The 23,171-nt window shown below is 36.6% G+C and overlaps 2 protein-coding genes across 6 annotated transcripts in view; both read right to left on the bottom strand.

Annotated features, from left to right (window-relative positions):
- Positions 1-506: 506 nt before the first annotated feature.
- On the bottom strand, positions 507-15,647 carry LOC115422426 (espin-like protein). Its single transcript, XM_030138769.1, has 2 exons — positions 11,020-15,647; positions 507-516 (listed from the first exon to the last, which is right to left on the bottom strand). Exon 1 carries the CDS (start codon positions 13,565-13,567, stop codon positions 11,567-11,569), a length of 2,001 nt encoding a protein of 666 aa, XP_029994629.1. The 5' UTR covers positions 13,568-15,647; the 3' UTR covers positions 507-516; positions 11,020-11,566.
- espn (espin) overlaps positions 950-23,171 on the bottom strand; it is a 59,345-nt gene continuing 37,123 nt past the window's right edge. For 3 of the 5 annotated variants that reach the window (XM_030138761.1, XM_030138764.1, XM_030138762.1), the window contains 5 exons: positions 17,140-17,285; positions 15,665-16,057; positions 5,222-5,301; positions 4,959-4,979; positions 950-3,794 (listed from right to left, as the gene is read on the bottom strand). In XM_030138761.1, coding sequence (XP_029994621.1) covers positions 3,647-3,794; positions 4,959-4,979; positions 5,222-5,301; positions 15,665-16,057; positions 17,140-17,285 — 788 coding nt within the window. In that variant the 3' untranslated portion in view covers positions 950-3,646. The remainder of the gene's footprint in view (positions 3,795-4,958; positions 4,980-5,221; positions 5,302-15,664; positions 16,058-17,139; positions 17,286-23,171) is intronic. The other 2 variants (XM_030138763.1, XM_030138765.1) reach the window with 1 other exon arrangement.

The following is a 23,171-nucleotide window of genomic DNA, read 5'->3' as shown; positions in this document are numbered from 1 at the left end:
TGGAATTTTTAAAATTTGTTTTATAAACTGTGAAATGACAAAAAGAGTTAATCTGTAGTTTTCTAGACCCAGCTGTGATTTTTCTACATAGGTAGGAAAAAAATGTGTAGCAATAAAAAAGCATCATGCAGGTTGTTCTTAATGCTATAAAACACTGGTGTCAAACATACAGCCCGGGGGCCAAACCCGGCCCGCCAAAGGTTCCAATCTGGCCCGTGGGATGAATTTGCAAAGTGCAAGTTAGGGCATCAAACTAAAAAATATCATAATAATACATAAATAATGACAGCACCATTTTTTTCTCTTTGATTTAGTGCAAAAAACATTAAATTATAAAAATGTTTACATTAACAAACTATCCTTTAACAATAAAATGTGAATAACTTAAAATGTCTGCAGTAAATTAAGTGCAGTGTTAACAATATTCTGCCTGTTACTGAATGTTTTATGCCTTTGTAAAATTGGATCTGTAATGCATATGAATAAATGATAAGTTGAGGCAGAATATTCATAAAACTATATATAAAATTTCTTTACAAATTTCATTTTTTTTCAGGTTATTCACATCCTTTTTGTTTGGATAGTTTGTAAATGTAAATATTGGCATAATTGAATGTTATTTTTTGCGCTAAAACAATTTGGAGTTTTCATTTTTCTATTATTTTACTCATCTGGCCCACTTGAGATTAAATTGGGCTGAATGTGGCCCCTGAAAGAAAATGAGTTTGACACCCCTGCAGTAAAAACAAAAAACAGTTGGAACAAATCCAGCTGTATGTTTTCTCCGTTTGCACAATGCTGAACAAAAACCTCAACTAAAGGGATCATGTTGAAGATAGTGTGGAATTACATAGAACTCTGATGCATTATGTTGTTCCAGTCTGTAATTTGTCACCATTCATTATCACTCTTTTGACAATAATGACAACACAAGCACACTTAAAACCTATATGGTGATTAAAGGTTTATTTTCTTCATTTTTTAACAGTCTGAAAATATATTGTACATGAATTAGTCAACATTCTATTCAAGCAAGGCTGAGACATAATATAATGCAATATGGAGACAATGAAAATTCTCAGAGGGTCACTATGTACAGAGTTATATATTTATATATAGAAAATCAAATGGCAATGACGTTAACATCACTTAAAATTTCAACATCATATGGCATCCGATAAACGTAAATTTTAATATTTCCAAATGATTCGAAGCAGGACCATGTCCTTCACGATCATGTGAAGCGTACATTTGATAGACTACATTTATAAAAAAATGTAGGTCCAACGCAATTATAGTAAACATACAGAATATTTTATATGACGTGGGAATACCTATGCATGTGCTTTTGAGAAAATGGCAGTGCAGATATGAATAACCTGCTAGGATTTAAATGTGTATCCTCACTTTTAACTAATACATTCGACACAGATTCGTCAAAATTTCTTGTACAGACACAAACTGAAGAAGAGTCAAAAGTCTGGAAGTGGAAAAACAAACAGGTTTCCGGAAAGCGTTCGTAAATTTAGCAGTGAAATAATCAGATTATGTCAGATTCTGTTACTGAACACATACGTGTGGCTGCGGATTACTAAAACACAGCGGGTATTATATAAGGAGCAGTAAATTTTTGATGTTACACCTTTCTCTGGCAGACAATGGGTACTCTGCATTCTGTAAGCAGATCTCCTCATCAAACATTTATCCTGCAGGTTACTGGGACAAAGGCCGGAACAGGACACAGAACAAACTGATGTTTTTTATCTACTTCTGCAGTATTCAATGTGCAGATGCAACAACTGAAAAAGGCTTTGTACAAAACAGACACCTAATGCAATGCTAAGCAATGTTTTCACTATTTGTGTGTTCTCTGAAATCCACGGCCCAGATGAAAATGTGCACATACGTCACAACATACATGATACACATTATGCAACATAAGCATGCAACACTTAGCATTCATGATCACCATACAGTAGCTTAACATTTAGGTCATATGTGGAAAAAAATAATTAGAAATATTTCCGCTTTCTTCAGTGAAAATGAATAAAATTCAATTTGTACAGCTATGTAATCTTTGCAATCTTTTAATATTTCAAATCCAAATCCGAAAAGACAGCTTACCTATCTAGGATTGATTTGATTACTTATATGATTTCCATCTGTGGCAGTACAAGGAAACAGACAAGAAAGTGCTTCTATGAGCTCCATACAGTCTTATGACTACATTTATAACTGTAAAGATGAGATACTGTCTACAGAACATACAGTGCATTAGCTGCTCCAGGGTGTAATAAGTTGTTGAGTATTTCCACTATTTTTAATTTTTTAAATTTTTTTTTTTTTTTGAGAACTGCTGTGGAGCTACTTTACAAATTATTACATAATAGTAAGTGTGGCTAATAAAGGTAACACATAAATGAAAGACAGGCAATGGCAAACATGCTCACAAGTGCCCATGTTCATCTATCACAGACCTGTTTGCTACAGTGAATCTACAGTGAAATAGCTTTTATTGACTTGAAAATACAGTCTTAGGGTGTTTTCACACTATCCTGTTCTGTCAGACTGTGGTTGGTTCGTTTGCATGAACACATATTTTACCCTTTACTCTTTTAGAGGAAGAGGTCTTGTGTGATCCCATATGATCTCAGGAGTGGCTTGTGATAAGAACAAGATCAAGTTTTGATCTCACCCAACTACATGGTGTACTTTGAAGTTAAAAAAGTGATTTTCACATAGAAATGGGAACAATGTTACATTATGTTTCCATTCACATACTAAAAACTATGCAGAATGCTGGAATTTATATATATATGTCCAAATACATAGTATGTCAAATGCAGTATGCCAAAAATATGCAGCCTTTTCTTCTTTTCCTACCCACAATCCTCTACATACATCACACTATCTAAGCTGCTGAAGCTGGAAGGCTGTACTACAATCTGCCCCATGCTTCTTCTTTTTACTACACGTTTTTCACTACAGGCTACGGATGTATGATAGAAAGGGTCAAAGTTCAAGGCTTAGTATTATGATGAAATATGTCCCACTTGTATGCATACTGCATGCAGCAGTACACACTTAAGGCCAGCTGCAGCACAAGGTAAAAAGAAAAAGCATGTGATTTAATACACAGCCATGTGTAGAACATCAGACTTTCTTCTTGTGTTTACTTTCTTGCCCCACATCTGACCAATAAGCAGAGAAACATTCTCACTTGGTTGTCCAGTGATTCATTGTGAACTAAGGCGGAAAAGTTTGCAAACCTGTCAACTGTTTTGGACCAGAGCAAAAAGAACTATATGTCTGAAAACACCCTAAAGAAAAAGATCTGATACTAAAAGAGAATCATCTAGTTCAGGAGACATGCAGAAATCGCTTATGGAGATACAATCAGTGCATGTTACAGGACTTGTTAACGCTAAATGACAGTTTGTGTCCATGAGACTTTCAAAGGGAGGTGGTGGTGTTTTTCATCCTGTGTGGACAGCAGTCCTCTGCTTCAAGGAGTGAGACAGCGTTTACGGGAGGGGAGCTCCTCCCTACTGTCCAGTGCAGGTGGGGGGTCATGGAGGAGGAGGGGAAGGTGTTTAGTGAAGGCCTAGGGAGGGGTGTGGAGCAGAGGAAAGGGGAAAGACCCAGTTCACTGTTTGGCTATGTCCCCTTTCTTCAGAATGATCTGCCGCTGCCACGGGGCCAGTTTGGTCTCATCGTAGCCCAGGGTCCGTAGTCGCTCCAACTCTGTCTTCTCCTCCATCTCTTTGGCCTGTTTGGCCTGTTCCTCTGCTTTTCTACATTTATCCACAGACAAAGGAGAGAAAAGAACAAAAAAAAAGAATTTAGAAGAAAGCCTCCCGTTTTGTTTTGGTTTTTTTTTTCAAATGAAAAGGCCTCTAATGTGACAATTATCCAGCTCAGCTATCTACAGTGATCTACTTGGTCTAATCTGAACACATAGACAGTCTATTCAGTACTTACACAGCACTGTTTTATTCTAAAGTATATCAACAGTGCCTTCACTCCACTTTGAAGGCTTTTCCACAGATTATGTTGGTCCCATTTAGTTGGATGAGCATCAGTGATTGATAAAGTCTGGATTACATTGACAGTCTAATCCCAAGCAAATTCAACACACCACTAACTAAATTAACACAATCTACAACAGCTCACCAGACAACTACAGGTGGATGAGAACCAGTGAGAAACAACTTTTAGAGTCAAAGTAATAAAATCTAGAAGCACTGTTGTTTTCACCATTGGACACAGATATAAATGAAAAGAATGGAGTTTGATGCTGAAATCACAGTGTGTTATTATAAAGCTTTTAGTGTTTTATATGAAGTTATTATGTAATGCTATTATCTTTGCTATTATCTTTTAACACTTTTATCTTTCCTTTATGGAGGGTTCATTTGTGTTTTTTTTTTATTTTTTAAACTGTTTAAAGACTTATGTTTTTTCTTAAGCCTCATTAAAACTGGTCTGACCACATCATAGCTCTTATGTTTTTTATTGCTAATTAATAAGTGATGTTTGATGGGATTTAATTCAGATAATCTTTATTTTACTTACATTCTCGTTCAAATGCCATGTTTCTGATCTCTCAATAAAGTCATTTGGTCAACATTTGTGGTTTTATTACACTTTAGAAATAAAGTTGTTTGCCTTAAGAGAATTCCATGACTAAACAAACAGAGAATTGATGCTTTCTCACAAATACTTACCTTTATTTGGTGCTTTAGTTCTGAACTGATACCTTATTTCTCACTTTTTTAAATTTGGAAACAACTAGTAAATATATTATTGCTAATTAGGCTTCTGCCTAACCCCACGGTTGTTTGTATTAGTTTTCAGGTTACTACTCAACTATTAAAATATTGGAAACTAGACTTGTTAATAGTAAAGTTTATGTTAAATGATCAATACTAGGTGAAAAAACTATTTATTTTGCTTACCTTTTTTGTTCCCTGTCACATCAGGAGGACAGAAGAATAAGGGGATAAGAGTAAATATCTGGAACAGCAGTAACACTTACTCCTAAACCACCGTTAGACAAATCAAAGTGGACATAATTAAAGGTGTAAAAGTACTACAGACATCAGTAGACATGAAATTATCAATACATTTAAAAAGTTGAACATGCGTAGAGAATGGAAACAAGAGGCCAAAGACGGTAAAAATCAGATGTGTGGAGGAGCAACACAGCTTCGCTACTCACCTCTCTTCGTCCATCTTCTTCTTCATCATGTCTCTCCTCCAGGCCGGCATTGATGCCAGTCGTGCTGCCTCCTCTTCAGCCTGTAGAGGGAGGGTTTGAGAGAGATATGGACCCACAGCTGTCAGAAAAGTGGTATAACTGCAATACTATTCCTCCTATTAGTCCTACTGTATCAGTGTTGGTGAGGTCAAGAAATGAAAAAGCCCCTAAATTTCTTACTATTTCAGAATCTAGTGAATTAAATGCACTGTCTCTACAAGTATAACCTCTAACTGATCAATATGTGTAGATGGTTAGAAAAATTATTAATGTCCTGTTAAGTCACGGGTCAATTAAAAAGTCATTTGATGCATTTTATGGTGACATTTCCCCCACAATTATCAGGTAAAGAACTTACATGCACATTAATATTCCACTATTATTCTGAATTTGACAATATTCTATATTTTGTATTTTATACAGCATATCTGAACAGCACACAGGCTTTTCTTTATGTCTCAGAATGACTTTTTACAATAAATATTACATAGTTTATAAAATGGCTCAAAGGCTTATTACCATAAATCAATTATTTGTTTCTTGATAATCATACATCATCTAAAAGACAGGACAAGACAAGATAAGATAAGATAAGATAATTTTATTAAACTATTATTCAAAAGTTTAAAAATTCATGGGAAGGAATGCTTCTTAGACCAAAAAAGAGTTTGTTCGAGGTGCTCTTTGGAAAAAGGGATTCATAAAGTAGATACCAAACTGGAAGAATACTCTAAGGCACTCCCTTTAAACATTAAAATGCCTTTATTAACATGGCATGGTCATATCTAGACCTAAAAAACACGCTTTGACTTCTTGATGAAGGCTTGAAGCCGAAGTGTTTTTTAGGTCTAGATATGACCGTGCCATGTTAATAAAGGCATTTTAATGTTTAAAGAGACTGCCTTGGAGTTTTCTTCCAGTTTGGTATTATTTAAAAGACTTTTCTTCATTTTTTTCTCCAGAGTGATAAGCAAACCTCTTTTCTGTTTCAGCTCTGCCAACGTCTTATAATGATAATTAAGTTAAACCCTAGCACATTCAAGGTCTTTAGCCTTATTAACATAGCATTTGTCAATATTATACAGGTTTAAGGACATTCACTGGACATGTATATGTATGTGTCTCAAATGTTTAAACTGCAGTTTGTGACACAGGCCTGTTGCCTTTCTACAGTCAAATCTGTTATAAAACAGATCAACCCACACTTTGTACAGCTAACATAGAGAAGGAGAAACACACCTACTTTCAAACATCATCAAGGGCTTGAATATTAACAGGTATTTGGATATGTGTAAATATTTGTTAAAGGAAGAGAAGAGGGAGGATATGTTTTACAGTGACCACTAAACATCTATTCTGTCATGGGGTATTTTTCCCCGTAAGCACGGCTGCATGTAAACAGAAATATTGGTGAAATTTTCATTTTCATTAACCATAATGACATTAGGAGTAGTAGGAATATTGTCTTTTTCAGAATAAGACCAAAAGATATTTTGTACATGTAACATCCAATCAATTATTGTTTGTCCTGTTCTAATATTTGACTCTTGTGCATTAAATATACATTAAAGTAAAAGGTTGACATCCTAAAACATTAATACAATGACATAAAACATAAAACAAGGTGCAAAAAATGAACAAGTAAACAGAAACAAATACATGCATTCTGTGTTTTAGCAGTAAATAACTCAACTGGTGCATATAGTTGTGATAACTGGCTTCCACAAACATGATTAACTTTACTTGTAATGTTACAGGTGTTAAACATTCATCTAAAATTGTAACTATGGTAACGACTTAGTCAAAGAAAACTCCAACAGCTTTGAATATTTCAACCCTTCAGTGTAACGTGAACGTGCAGGGTTGAAACGTCCAAAGCTGTTTAAGTTCTAAATATTGAAGACAAATATCAAGCTCAACTTCATGAGAACAAATGTCAGACAGATGACCCTTTTAACCGGGGACATAGCGATGTATCCGTACATATGACTGCGTAAACTGATATATGCAAATACGACTTACAATAACCACTGTTGTACTTTTCCTTTAAAATACAATAAAGCCCTTCACATGGACAGGACACTGTTTTACAGGAGGTCTGTTGGACAGTGAACACAAATACGGTAACTGGATCCTTTTCTCTTCTCACAGGCTGTAACTGGAGGTGGAGCAGGGGAAGAGAAAGAGGGCAGCCATCTTGGATTTCTCATCTTTACCTGACAAGATAGATTACCCTTATGCATTCCTCTTACTGAGACATTTCACTTGTCTTGGCAAACATAAATCCAGGTAAGATTATCTTCATGCTAAATGTTTAATGATTCCCCTGGGAATTACATAGTGCAAAAAAAAAAAAAAAAGGAAGGAAAGAAAAGATTTTATTATGGAAAAGTAAATTAGAACGTGGATGTGCAAAGGCTGTAAATAGTTACGACTTTGTATCATCAATTACATGACGTCTTCTCAAGAGCACTGTCATTACAATGTGTTGTTTAACTGGCATTAGACTTGTAAGTTATTCTATGTCAGCAAAACAAAAGTCATCATTCAAGTCAGTGAGAACTAACAGACACAGGATAGTGCACGCTTAATGTATTATAAAGCATATTTAAAACAAATGTAACTATTTGGGTAAGTTTGGTCGATTTTTCTATAACTCTAAAACACAACTTTTACAAACACAGTGCCAGTGGTGAGCAGGATTTCATGTTGTACATAAACAAAATTACATGTGATACATAATGTAAAGATGGAAATTCTGGTCTTGTTCTGTTCAGGTGAAACTGTTTAGAGCATACTGCACCCCTCTGTACACAGCACATCTGTGAACACTTATAAGAACATGTTTTTCACAAGATATAGGGGTGAGGGTTATTAATTGTCACCATATGTTCACTGTTGTTTATGTATATATTTCCTTCCTTGAGTTAGTTATTATTTGTTTATTTATTCACCAGCACAACCAAGAAAGGCATTGGTAAAAGATTATATGTGTATTTGTATGTGCGTATATGTATAAATGTATATATGTGTATATGGATGAATGAGTGTCTGTGTGTGTGTGTGTGTTTGTGTGTGTGTGAATAGATATATAAATATAGAGGAGTAATGTAAAGGGAAAAGGGACATATATTATTAATAATATTGTAGAGAGAGGGGGTGGGATTAAATAAGTTGCACTTCTTCCCACCCCTTTTCGGGCATGTAAATGGAACTATTGTGCTTTTCATCTGTCTAAGATTGTTATGATTCTTGATATTTGTATTATTATGTATGTTTTGCTCATGCATACATGTTAAATTTCATTGCATGTTCGGAATAAATCACTAAATCAATCTGTGGGTGAACTATAAAAAGGCCATCTTCCACAGACTGACAGTGGCATACAGTGATGCTCTAAGACTCTTACTAAAAAAGCCCAGAAGGACTAGTGCCAGTGAATTGTTTATGTATAATCATGTAAATTCATTGCATGCTGTGAGAAATCTGATTTTTAAATGTATGTGTTGCCTGAATAATTCAGAAAATACTGTAATTTTATTACTGACCAATCTTGCATATAGTGCTGTACGTTACACATCTCTGTTCTGGAAACACTGGTATGACTGCCTCTGGAAAGTATAGAGGTTTTTTTTTTATTTTTTTTATTGTATTTGTATTTATCTGTTTGCTTTTTTTAATGTGGCCCATGTGTCTGAAATAAAGCCTATCTATCTATCTATCTATCTATCTATCTATCTATGGAGTGCCTTCTCATGTCACGTTACGATAATAAATAAATCATTGCATTTGTAATTTAATGGACAAATCGACATTACGCACTTCTGTTTTTTCGACATATAGTAAATATTGGTGAAGTTTTACGCAGATGTCCAATGGAGAAGTGACTACTGTTGGAGAACACCAATGGTAGCTCACTGCTACTGTAGCGCTAAATGCTAATGCTAATGCTTGTGCTAATGCTAGGTGCTATACAATGGCCAGAATACAAAACCTCCTATCTGAAAAAAATCACTTTTTTCTGGAAACAAAAAAAAAAACGTTTAGTTTTATTATAGTATGGTCTTTGTTAAAGATATCCAAGCATATTCTACTGTTCTGAGACTCTCTTTCTATATTATGTGTTAACAGTACATACTAGGTATTTATGCCTCCCAAAGTGCAGTCCATTTAATGTGAAAACTCAAAACTCTAAAAAATTTGCAGATAGGAGGTTTTGTTTTTTTGGCCATCGTAGAATGGGTAGTAAAATACAGAAACTCCAACCTCTTACAGGGATAATAAAATGGGTTGACCTTTAACCCTTAAACCATGATGAGGTCCATGATCATGTAACAGTCTAAAATACATTCAGTTGAAGTATAAAGTGTATAAATATAAGCTCACATAACAAATATAATGTATATGCTGCACTGTACTGACTAGTCGCCTCATGAGCAAAGTTAAAACTGTGCATACAAGCGCCTGCCACTGTGAAGATTAAAAGCTTAGAAGAGTAAAAGTTCTCTATCAAAAGACACTGTAGCTCTCACACTAACAAGGGACACCATACAGTTTCTGATATACCATTTAGTGCTTCATAAGAAAATATAACTATATACAAATCTACATATATACGCTGACAGCTTTCCCTTTTAGAGACTGAGTTGATCAAGAATCACTGTAACCTTGCTCTGGCTCGATAAGCCACAGATAGCATGACAGCGGGCGGCGTTAAGAAGGTTATTTAAAGGTAATCTTGATCCGGAGAAGAGACACTATGAGTGTAGCGTGATGTTTAACATCCTCGTTGTTTGAGCTGTACATATACACTGTTGCCCAGAAAGTTAATATCATCTTGTTTTCAGACACATTGCTCTTTTTATTTCTATTTATACATATATATCAGAAATCACCTTTGACCCAGTGTAATGATTATATACTGAGTCCCAGTCACACTTTATCTATCAACAATAAATCACATTATCACAATCATTTCACAAGAAGAGGTAAAAATACTTTATGGGCAACAGTGTATTAGTGAGATTTTTTTTTAAAAATTTTTCACCATGCTCAGAAATTGTTACACTATATTAACCTGTGAATGAAGAATATTTAAAGCAAGAATTACTGAAATCTTATAATCACAAAAGTTAAACAAACTTTATTTCTGACAGCATTTTAAAAACCAAATAATAAAGGAGCACAACAATGGAACAATTGCAAACGCTAAAAGAATTGGTTTGTGATTTTAAAAAATTTTAAAAACAAAAGCCAGATTCCCATATATAATAACAGAAAAAGGTTTTGATTGGTGTAATTATTTCTTCTGTTCATACTGGCCAATAATAGTGTTCTTTTGTGATACATTTTCAGTATGAGTGTTTGTATGATTAGATGATTATGATCAGATCCCAACACCTATTTATTCAATTGAAGGAATCTTTTCATGGCCAGTTTTAACAGGAGGAATAATTATAGCATGATAGATGTATTTTAGTGGTCATATGAACACCTAAAGGTTTTGGACAGACTTGAAAAATTGTTTAATTTATTGATATTGCTGTCAGGTGAATGAGTCAATTCATTCTTTAATTTTGAACCTGAAAAAGATGCGAACATATATTTACCATACCTGTTAGTCTTTACAGAAAGGCACACATTGTATATGCATAACTATGAGGTCACAGATTACAAAACAAAGCTGTGTGTGAAGTATTTTGTAACTTTAAACTGTGGCAAAGACTCTCAAGATCTCATTTCAACCACTATTATTTAACATTTTTTAGTTTTAATAGCTGTAAATAATAACCAGATATTATCTGCAGATGAAATGTGATATGGATTATTGTGCTGTAAATCAAGTAAACAGAGTTTCACCAGTTCCGTCAGTTAAAAACTTTGTCTTCACAAAAAAATCCACACACTACATGATTTATGGCATAACTTTTCTTTGAAAAATTTGTCCTCATGTAATGTACCATGGCATTTAAGTTTACTTGATTGAAAATTCTCATGACTCAGTACACTTAGACACAGTATACAATAAAATGTTTGCAGTAAATTTGTCTTTTGACATGAGGCTTTCTTTTAATCCACTTAGAAATATGCAAATGGTAAAGCACAGTCAGTACAGTTAAGTGGATGCTTTACTGGAGCTAAGTCCCTTATGTGACATGGCCTAAAAAGCTACCACCAGATTAGTTTCTTCTCCCTGTGCATACTCTGCTCAGAAAGTTTGCTTCTCTGATCCTGCCCTTCTGGCATTTTATCTCTGGTCTGGACAGTAGAACTGGTCCAAAAGTGAGTTTACAGTCCAAGAAGTTTTTAAATATCAAAAAGCTCGGCCTCCTTTTCTTTCCAGAAGGCAAAACTCCGGTCAATGTATCTGATTATCTCCTCATTACTGAATTCTTTCAGCTCATAAATGACTTTAATTGAGTCTTCATTAGGTTCATTATTGGGCGGAGGTTTATCAACATGAGGTCCCTCAATGATTTTAACAGTAGCAGGTGGAACGTCTTTCACTGGATCTGGTTTAGAGCTTTCTGTTGTGCCCTGCGGTGCCTCAGCTTTTAATACTGGATCAGTATGTGGCTCAGTCTTGGTCTGAACACTGTCCTGCTCTGCACTTCCTCCATTTGCAACCACAGCTTCAGCAGCATTTACATTGGCCTCCTTTCTCTGATCCACAGACTCTGCAGCCGGTTGCAAAGATGGGGAAACATCCAATTGTGAAGATGGTTCAGGTGGACCATTCTGGACATTTGGAGGCGGAGGTGCAGGGTGGTTAGGTGGAGGAGGTGGAGGATGTGAAGGTGGTGGAGGAAGCATCTCCTGCGTTATGGGTATGTCAGGAGTCGTGGACTGCAGAGAAGCAGTCATCACGCCTCCCCCAACATCTGAATCTCCAAAATACTTTAACTTAATGTCTTCAAAGCCATCCACCCAGTCTCTCTTACCTTTTTCAATCTCCCCCATTACTTCTTTGTGAAACTCCCTTATGACCTCCCACTTATGGCTACCAAGACGGTCAAACATCTCGTAGCATAGGAGGTGACGAAATTTGCGTTCGCTCCGGGACATGGTCATTTCCAACAGCTGAAAGTATCCGAGCATGAAGAGGTCAAGGGTCAGGCTTTCATAGCTCACAGGTGACCCATTGATGTGTGGTAAGAAATGCTCCGGCCAGTAGATCATCTGGGCCCGACTGAGCCTGCGAATCTGGCGAGTGGGAACTTGGCTCATGATTGTCCTCCAGTGGCCAATCAGATTCCCCACTACTTGCTTTGACTTCATAAAAAGTAGTAGTTTGTCATCTTCACTCTGCACCTCCTCCCCAATCTGTGCACTGAATTGGTTGTAATCCTCCCAGCACACATCTAAATGATTCCCTCTCTTATATTTAGGCCGGTATGATTCAGAGATTGTGTATTTTCGCCAGTGTTCAAGGAACAGAAAAACAATTCTCTCTTTTCTCATATCAATGCATTCCTGGACGTAGCTTAGATCTGTTTGTACCTCCAAGGTTCGAGTTAGTTGGTCATTATTTAAAATTGGGTCTGAGGACAGAACCTGATTGAACTGTTCAAGATTATTTGGAGCCATTACCTCAGACGTTGTATATGTCTGAGGGGCATGGGATGCAACAATTACCGGCTCCTCAACAAGTGGTAGGTTCGATTCCTCCACTGGAGGCAAACCTCCATTGGTGTGGGACGGAGGGACACCAGCAGAGGAACAAGGCACATCTTTCTCAGAAATAGTCTGTGGATAACTAGATTCACTCACCACTGGGAGTGACCTCTTGCGTTTGTACACTCTATTTGTTCTGGCATCTGTCTGTGACTGACTTTGAACTTCATAATTGGCTTTGAGGTTTTTCACCGAAACTCCACACTGCCTAATTTCGTTCTCCACATCCTCTCTTGTTGAGAAGGACAAGGACCGACCAATATACCCAGTGCCAACTGATCCTGCTGGCTCATGCTGACCTGTGCTCACATTTCCTGCCTCTTGCTGAGAATATCCAGGACATATAATATCCAAGATGTCTATTTCTTTGCCCCCAAGGGTGGCAAGAAGAATGGCCATACTCTTGAGTAGGGTGGAAATCTTGTTGCACCAGGCTGGAAGATCATCAGCTTGGCCATGCACTTGCTTTGGATTGACTGAGAAGTGCCCTTGGTTCAGGGCAGCAGAAACTGGCAAGAGCTGGTGCAGTTCTCGTTCCAATGCTTCCAATTCCTTTTCCACTTCTGAGACCTTATGCATGACCTGCAGGTTCTCAATTTGCTTCTCGATACGATTAAGGTCATCCTCGGTCATTAGTTCCCCAAATGGGCCCAAAATGGCATTGTGGACACGGGAGTAGTGCCATTCCTGAGGCTGGTAGTTCCCACATGTTGCAAACTAAATCAGAGTTCAAAGAAGACCAGAAGACAAGAAAAAAGGGAAGGAGGGAGGGTTTCCTTCAGCTTGAAGTTCCTGATGTGAACACGCTTAGTGCAAATCCTTCTTGACACACGGGACTTACATGGATTTAGTGGTGCAATGGAACTGCCTCAGTACAAGCATCAAACTTCCTACTTAAATTTTGAGTCACAGAGAACAAAGACAGCTTTGTCCTTTGTGAATGAATTGCAAAGTTTGCATTTATCTTACCAATAGTGATGATCAGAATATTAATCACCAGGTACAGGGTTCCAACAAGTCTACATTTGTATGTTTAGGCACTTGAGCTTTTAAATCTGGTCACTCCCTATTTACAGTGTTTCTGTCCTATTTTAGTCCGTTTTTATGTTTAGGGTTGTTTTTAAAAGGGTATCTACACAAAGGCTGGGAACCAGCTTTTGCTGCCATCTCATTCCTCATCTCACTCATGTTCTATTCGCAAACCAAATATGATGTAACACCATGCTGTAGTGCAACATTACATCACTGTTGGCTACTGTGACCAGTGCAACAGACCACACTTCAGTCCACGCCCAACAGGCATTGGAAACCAAACTGGGTATGGCTAGAAGTGCAACACAGTTAGAAACTGTCAACCTAGAGTGGTCAGTGCAACAAAGGTTTCCTCTTGGTGTGGAATTCATCTTTAAAAGTTGCAGTCAAATATGAACAACTGTAGGAGATGGCATTAAGGATTCCAATAACACTGCACACATTTTCTGCAGTATATTGTGGCTTAGAGGGTAAAGTGCTATACAAATGTAGTAATTGTTCTTAATAGTATTTTTGATATTATTGGTTGAGGTGTAGTGTGAATGGGCCCGGCATCACACCACTGAATCAGCATGTAACAACTTGGAGATGCAAAACTCCATCACTAAACACCAGCCCACACTGTGAATGTACTGGATGAGTGTGTTACTGCTGTGATGGATATTGTAGCCAAGTATTCAGTTCACTGCAATTCAGAAAAGGTCTGTTGTTTTTAACAGACTCCAAGACTACAAATTAGAAAAGGAAACATGCACAAATGGCTAAAGAAACAAAGAAATAATGTAAAAAGGATTAATTTATGATATAACGAAGGGGGAAAAATAACATACTTCATGTTGAGTCTAGTTTGTTGTATTTGAGGCTAAAAACCATCTTTCTCATTCTTTATTTTGACCTAACTGTAGTAAATTATTGATCACTTAAATAAACAACCTAAATGAGGTAGCACAAATATCTCACAAGTCACAACAGATTCCTGCTTTAGGAAGTACTAATAAATGCCTACTTATGGTAGAGGTCAACGGATAGGAGATTTTAAAAACAATATCATAACAAAAGTCTAGAGTATATACATTATTAGAATTCTTTTTGTTTGTTTTTTTTAGCTCGCGGAAGCATTTCTAGTTGAGAAACATAATATAAACTATCATTCATGCTCTGAACCAAGTTTTGCTGCTACAGATAAAATGTCCTTTTGATGGTCTCTGCTAATTACACACTATTTCCCCACACTTTGTACAGTATTAAAGACACAAACTGATGTTTCATCTATTCTAAAGCCAAAAAATAAAAAGTTGTGAGTCTTGACTAACTATAAAGTTGTGGTCCCTCAAAGTAAACACAAATGCTCTCCCTCGGATATTATATATATAGGCAGCATAAAATGCTAAAGTAACTGGTGATTATGGGGTCTTGACTAGCATTTGTTTGGTTTATCATCAGTTTACAAGTGACAAATAAGACAGAAGGCAAAATCTGTGTCATGCATGAATAGCACACATATATTCATATAGCTTACAGTTAAAAACACAAGAATTCATGCTCAAAACCAAGCAGCAGATATCCCCTTTGTGTGTGGAAAGTGAAAACCATGTTCATCAAAGGTTACAGAGCATTTGAGCTCCCAGACCACAAATGGGATAGCTAACACAAGACAAAACAATGTTGTATTATTGTACAGTCTTGCCACATTCCTACCTTGCGCTTATGGTCCTCCTCTTCTTGCATTTTGACCTGAAGCTTTCGCACCATCACCTGCCTCTTCCACTCAGGGATCGCTTTTCCCTGTTCGTCGTGGGTGGGCACTAACGCCTCCACATCGAGGCTCGTCTTCCGGCCTGAGTCTGCTGCTGCTGCTGGTGTTGGTGTCGTTGTGTTGGCCCTGCCGTTCCCATTGACCACAGAGTTGGAGGGCAGATGCTCATAGCTTGCAGAGTTTGAAATAGTCTTGGGTGGCGCAGAGCTTGTCGGGCTGGGACTCGGACTCGGGGTGGCCGGTGGGGAGGTGAAAGTGGGGTTGGATGGTGGGGGGGATGGAGCCTTGGCTGGTGGAGTAGGAGTGCGGGTCTCTGGTGGAGACGAGGTGTTTCCCTGGAGACAAAATAAAGACACAGATAGGCAGGAGAGCATGAGGTATTAACGCAGAAACAATAGAGTTAAACTGTTAAAGGTATTGTTTTATTAATACAATGGCTCCCATAAACTTACATTAAACTTCTGTCATTAAATACTAAGTTGATAATCCTTTTTCCAGGTGTAATTTCAGACTCATTTGTTTTATTTGGACCCTTTAATAAGTGATCTGATACATGTTTTTAAATCATTATTCCCATAAGAAGATCTCAGGTCAATAGGAGGCCTTGATTTCTATATATTCAACTAACAAGATCATAAAATGACTTTATTACATAGTGCTTGATAAATTTCCTGTTTTCCCAAGTCTGTAAACTAGCAATTAGCATTTGCTCACCCATGACCCCTTGCGTGATGGCTCCGAATTCCCCCATTTTGTCCAAATATAGTCACTTCCTGCTCTGAAACACTAACATAGTGACTCACAATCCAATGGGTCACAGTTCATCCATTGTCTAAATATATGAAATCTATAGTCTTGACAAATTAACTTAATTAATCATAAGAAATTTTGTCTCTCTTTCACTCCAGTTATGCTTCAGGTTATATAATATTTCATGCTATACAATGTTTCACACAGAACTTTTTCTGAAACTGGATAATTACAATCTCACATCATTGTCATTGTGGTAATTTGTTATTCATTCAACCTATATTAAATCAATATTACCAATATCTAGAGGGATTTGCCTCATTTACTGTAACGCTGAGAGACAAGAAACATTGGTCATAAAAAGTATAAAGAAAAAAAAAAAAAATCAGTATATAATTTAAGGGAAAGGACACAAGAACCGGTGGAGATAAAAACAAAAGAATGCAATTTAATTGCAATGCACGAAGAAGAATTAAAACAACTAAAATATGACAGAATATGAATAAATATATGAGAATAAGATCATTTAGTGTAATAGGGCCTTATGATGAAGATGATTTTATTAGCTAAAATAACTGTACAGTTCATTAGGTCAGATGCTATTATTTTGAGTATTTCTAAAGGTCATGAATCCCTTCATAAAACTAGACTAGTGCCTTGGACGTACATTATTGCCTGTGGGTCCGCTGTTGGAATACACAGTGGTGTAGCCTTTACTGTGAGGCGTGGGCTTCAGGCTCTTCCCAGCTTTGATCTCTGCCAGCAGCTCCGAGTTGTCGCCAGTGGGGGACATCATGTTGAAAGATTTTGTGCCTGCAGACAAAAGGATGGTGTAGAAAAGTGAAACCGGGCAGAAATACAGACAGAGTTAAGGTAGAGAGAAATGGAGAGAGTGAGAGAGACACACAGAAAGAGGAAGGAGAGAGAGAGAGAGAGAGAGAGGGAGGGAAGGAGAGAGAGAGGCTGGGTGGCATTTCAGTGTTAAATATTTCATCTGATCAGGCAGGTAACAATACAGACCTGGAGCTTGTTGGACAGTGACGGGAGGTCGATATGGTTCATTGAGCAAATGCCTCTGATACATGTCTGCTTAGATTTGCTTACTTTGGAACCTTAGTGAGTGTTTTTTCACATTTTGATGGAGGAAAATCTCCATTATGGTGCTAAAATATAAGTCTAAACTTCTAATCTGCCCAGTATTGAAATTCATGAGGTACTTCAGTGACACTATTTCTTGCTTCTTACTGCCACCACTGCATAAGACCCAAAGTAGATTAACATTGTAATTCATATAAAATAACTTGAATACTTACTATTAGTAAGCAGGAGAAGAAAAACTGCTGTAAAATATGGTAGAGACTGAGATATAAGTGATATATATGCTAATAATACCTAATATATAGTTTAATACCTTAAAATAAAGGGTTGATGATTTCTTATATTGTATTATATCCTCCTGAAAACCAGGAAAGTGTACCTTTTCCCCCTTTTTTTACTTTAAATAAATGCCTTGATTGTTTCAGACACATTTCACAGTACAGCTGTGAAACTGTTGTCATCTACAGAGGACATAAATGCATTGCTGTGTCTCAGGAGGATATCATATTGTATAAAATGAAACTCCAGAAGTGAAATCAGTCCCCTGTTTGAATTCATTAAATTTCTTCCAAAAGCACTGAAAATAAAACATAAGACTAGATTTTTGGATTAGATCCAACTTGCATTGCATTGCAAGGAGTAAACGAAATAAGGTGAAATTGTACTATACAAAAAGCTACTCAAATTAGATATAGAAGCATATGATAAGTCATGTTATCGTATATTTATATAGTTACACAAGTGTGCAGCTACACCAGTATATAAGTAAAATGTGTTGAATCAACAGTTGGTACAAGCCAAGAGGAGACAGACAGGAGGTTCGGAAAATGATTTCACTACAATGAGCCCACAGAGAGAGAGAGGGATCACAACCTTCTTTTTGCGTGCCAACTGACCTGATTATGCTCAGCTAAGCTCATGCTGACATGTCAAATTTTTCCAAGTAGATCTGTAGTAAAATGTATACATTCAACAACTCATATGCCCTCTAATCTGCTTATAATGAATAATTGGATGTCAACTATGACCCCTATTGGTAATGCTATAATAAAGGAAGTTTATTCAGTGCAGTTTTCTAGGACACATTAAATACTTGATATAAATGAAAATTAGGACTGCAATATACTGATATATTTGTATTACTAATGTGTTAAGTTCAGCTCATATGTCAATGTTTCACTGTTATTTTATGAAGCACAATCAAAAATATACAGAGGAATTAAAAAATACAGCCACTTTTATCAAGTCATGTAATAGTTGCATTAAGTCCATCTAATCTTTTTCAGTGTATTAGTTTAACTTTCATCTGTTTACTATAAATCAAGAACCAATCGTCTCCTCACCTGGTTAATGGATGTAAACCTCCAATGGTTCCTTATTCCCTCATCGATCATTCATTTTCTACTAAAGGAATATAGTCTCTGAGGAATAAAAAGTCCTCTTGTGACACCGTAAAACTGTTCTGTGTAGAGTCGAACACCAGTGAAGCTGCCGAACACAAAGCCTCTCTGGACCGTCACCCCTCCTCGCCCTCCCTCACTCTCCCTCTCTCTATTGGGGAGGAGAGACCGGCTTTCCATTAAAGACCCATCATCACAGTTGGGGGAAATCTAAAGGAATCACCCGTAACTGGAAGTGACAGCGAGCCATTGGCAAGCCGGCCCACGAATTAACACACACACACACTAACGCTGTCACCTTTCAATCCCCGGCTTGTTAGTCGTCCATAGTAGACCAATCCCCCGGGTACAGCAAACATAGTTCACTCGTAAACACGCACTCACATGCCCACTGCTCAGTTACTTTCCCCTATAGCCTCACAACACAATGCATTAAAAAGAGAGAGAGAGAGAGAGAGAGAGAGAGAGAGAGAGAGAGAGAGAGAGAGAGAGAGAGAGAGAGAGAGAGAGAGGAGAGAGAGAGAGAGAGAGAGAGAGAGAGAGAGAGAGAGAGAGAGAGAGAGAGAGAGAGAGAGAGAGAGAGAGAGAGAGAGACCCCTGTAACCTCTGAAATTAAATGCTGATTTAGTTAAAACAGCTACTGAAATGAGAAAATTCACTGTGAAATATGTTATTTTAGACTCAGCTTTTTTAATACATGAATACTTAAGTATAAAAATTGACATGTCGGTGTAAATAACCTTTTACTAGCTAAATGGAATCCTACCCACACTTTACTGTATTTAGTTGTTCTGTGTAATGGGCTTTTAGATACAGTCCACCCTTGTTTTCTTCAATTTCTTGTTCATTTTAATTCCTGGTACAACTAAAGGTACATTTGCTTGGACAAATATAATGATAACAACAAAAATAGCTCATAACAGTTTAATTTAAGAGCTGATATCTATCCATTTTACATGTTTTCTTGATAATAACCAGAATCACTTTAGTTCTTACATCAATAGCTATGGCATTGTACTGACAAAAACAGTGCTTTTAGGCATTCCATGTTTTGTTTTCTGTCTGTTTTAGTCACATGATACACACAGGAGTTAGTACTTGATTGCATAACCATTGTTTTTGATGACTTTCGATGGTTTAATAATTTTTTCCATGACTGTATATTCATATTGAGTAAATATGCAAAATAAATTCTGTATTTGTCATCATTAACGGCATAAATGGTACTGCAATCCCATTTTGAGAAACACTTATCACCTATCCCTGCATATTAAATTTGATTAGCTATGGTTTCTTCTGTAGTAGATATTTTAAAATAGGGAATAAAAACTGAAAATCCTTATGCCAACACTGCATAGCGATGTTAGAGCCTATTTATAATACTAATACTACTAATACTTTATAATACCAGTCTTGTCTCACAGCATACCAGGTGGTAGACAATGCTAGATTTGGATGCAATACTTTTATCATCACAAAAAACATGGATTTCCTCGGTTTATGCAACAGATTCTCCTTACATTTTAATTTAACTGTGTAACACACTTACTCCTACCTAGATTCAGTATAACACTGTGCAAAATATCTACTCCATTAGTGGACACCAGTTAAAATACATTTCAGACCATTTAGCTTAATTGCATTTTGCTTGTACTGGATGGTGGCGGTAGAAGAGACATGACTGTAAACAATGAGAAGTCTGAATGGAAATGACATACAATAAAAGTAGCCCAGTTGTATTTAAACCAGATGTTCTTTCTTCTTCTAGTCTTAAATTAATGACTATTTTACGGAGCACAATAGCTAACATTGTCTGGTTCTGGCTTTCCACATATGAACATTTCCTATTATTTTATGCTTTTATTTTTGCCCAGTATAACCAAAAATGACTGCACATACAGTCACGTAAAAAAATTATTAAACCATTAAAAGTCATCAAAAACAATGGTTATACAATCAAGTACTAACTCCTGTGTGTATCATGTGACTAAAACAGACAGAAAACAAAACACAGAAGCACTGTTTTTGTCAGTACAATGCCATAGATATTGATGTAAGAACTGAAGTGATTTTGGTTATTATCAAGAAAACATGGAAAATGGATAGATATCAGCTCTGAAATTAAACTATTATGAGCAATTTTTGTTGTCATCATTATATTTGTCCAAACTAATGTACCTTTAGTTGTACCAGGTGTTAAAATGAACAAGAAATTGAAGAAAACAAGGGTGGTTTCATAATATTTCCACGACTGTAGTGTTATGGAGGGATTCTAATGGTGAATATTGCTTAATTTACCACATCATTAAGTGCATATTCATAAAGCATATAGTTTGACGGTATATGACAAGTCATGTTATAGGAAATTAAATTACATGAAATATTTTATGAGTGAAATATGTAACTTGAATCTTTCTTAATCAGGGAGTCTCAATAGTTAAAGCCTTAGATGGAATTCTTTACTATATAAGTTAGTGCTTAAACAGGAGAAAAGATATATTTAAAAACTAGTTCTCTTACACTGTGAAAAGGTAGTTTGTTAATAATTTTAACAGTATATAACCATTACAGCCTACCTTCACCCATTTTCTCCCTCAAAAGTCTTCACTGTTTCGGACTATCCACAATACATGTGTGAGGAACAAATAACTTAATACTGGATTGAATTTGTGCAACATGACTCAAGAGGTTGTGTGCGCTTGTCACTGTGACTGTGTTTAGGCTGTGGGTGTGGACTGAGTGAGAATAAGGAGGGTGGAGCTGTGACAGGTGGAGAACATTTGATAAATGGAGTTTCATGATGGGAGTTCCACCGTAAAGAGGGGTTTTCTGCTGCTTATTGTAAATTTTAAAGCAGTCTGGCTACTGCATCTGTTAGACTCCTTCAAAGCAATTCAGGATACGTGTCCCATCCTGTACATTATAATGTGTGTAATCTCTTTTACGTTGATCAACAGGAAACAACGGGAACTTCCCATCCACGTTACAGCTGCCACCTGTTTTGTTGTCTCACTAAACACATGAGCTGTAAATTCATCCGGAGCTCTCAGATGTATGGATGCAAATTAACTTTATGACCACCTCGCAGCCTGTTTACTGCTGCCGTACAATTCATGTCATTAGTGAACATTTACTGCTGTTTTACTTTATTGCTTTATTGCTATCCTGCTGTTGTGTAACATGTAGAGCATGAATAGAAGCGTAAAATGGATGTATGGTCAACAAAGCTTAAAGATAAAACACACTGCTTGTGAAAAGGAGCCTAAATGGAGGTTCCTAAATGGAGCAATTAAGAGGTTACAGTTTAATTATCACGGTATTAAAGGTAGAAAAGGACTGTCATATACAGTATATGGCCCAGTGAGGTGCTTGTCAGTGATTCTGCAAAGCTAAAATGTATGTTGTCCTTAAAACTCCAGTTTATTTGAGATAAGGAGCTGTTTCACAAGCTGTGCACATGGTCCATTTTCGAGCACGTCATCAAAATTTATAGTGTGCTTTATTTTCTGTTACGTATGTTGATATTATGTTGTTACTTGTGATAAAATTCACAGTTAGAATAAGAGATCAGAGAGTTTGCTAAGTTATCTTTCAGTTACATTTTGAACTGAAAAATAACATCCTACAGTTTATCGACCGGTAGATTTTACAGTATGCGATGAGTACTTTTTCCACTTTAAGGAATGAGTGTACAATTTGTTGTTCTTTGCACCCACAAATTACTTAGAATAGCATCTTTTCAAGCTTCCTTCAGATGAAAAAGCAGCCTGAATCACTTGATATTTACCAGACCATGATAAAAAGTCCAATTAGGTTCATACTCTCTACTAGAACTTATACAGATTTCCTTTTCTTATTTGTCAGACTGATGGAGAAACATGTAGCCTACAACATGTAGCCTTTCCATCTGTCTGACAAATAAGCACAGGAAATCTGCACAATAAAAAGTGACAAAACATTTCAATATACAGGGTGGGGAAGCAAAATTTACAATGAACATTTAGTTGTTTTTTCTCAGCAGGCACTACGTCAATTGTTTTGAAACCAAACATATATTGATGTCATAATCATACCTAACACTATTATCCATACCTTTTCAGAAACTTTTGCCCATATGAGTAATCAGGAAAGCAAACGTCAAAGAGTGTGTGATTTGCTGAATGCACTCGTCACACCAAAGGAGATTTCAAAAATAGTTGGA

This window comes from Sphaeramia orbicularis, chromosome 7, assembly GCF_902148855.1.
Source record: "Sphaeramia orbicularis chromosome 7, fSphaOr1.1, whole genome shotgun sequence".
Lineage (NCBI taxonomy): Eukaryota > Metazoa > Chordata > Actinopteri > Kurtiformes > Apogonidae > Sphaeramia > Sphaeramia orbicularis.
The sequence above is the reverse complement of the archived record's forward strand: the minus strand, read 5'-3'. Positions and strand labels throughout refer to the sequence as shown.

Excerpts from the sequence above, each read along its gene's own strand:
- LOC115422426 (XM_030138769.1), bottom strand. The coding sequence starts at position 13,567 with ATGACCGAGGATGACCTTAATCGTATCGAGAAGCAAATTGAGAACCTG.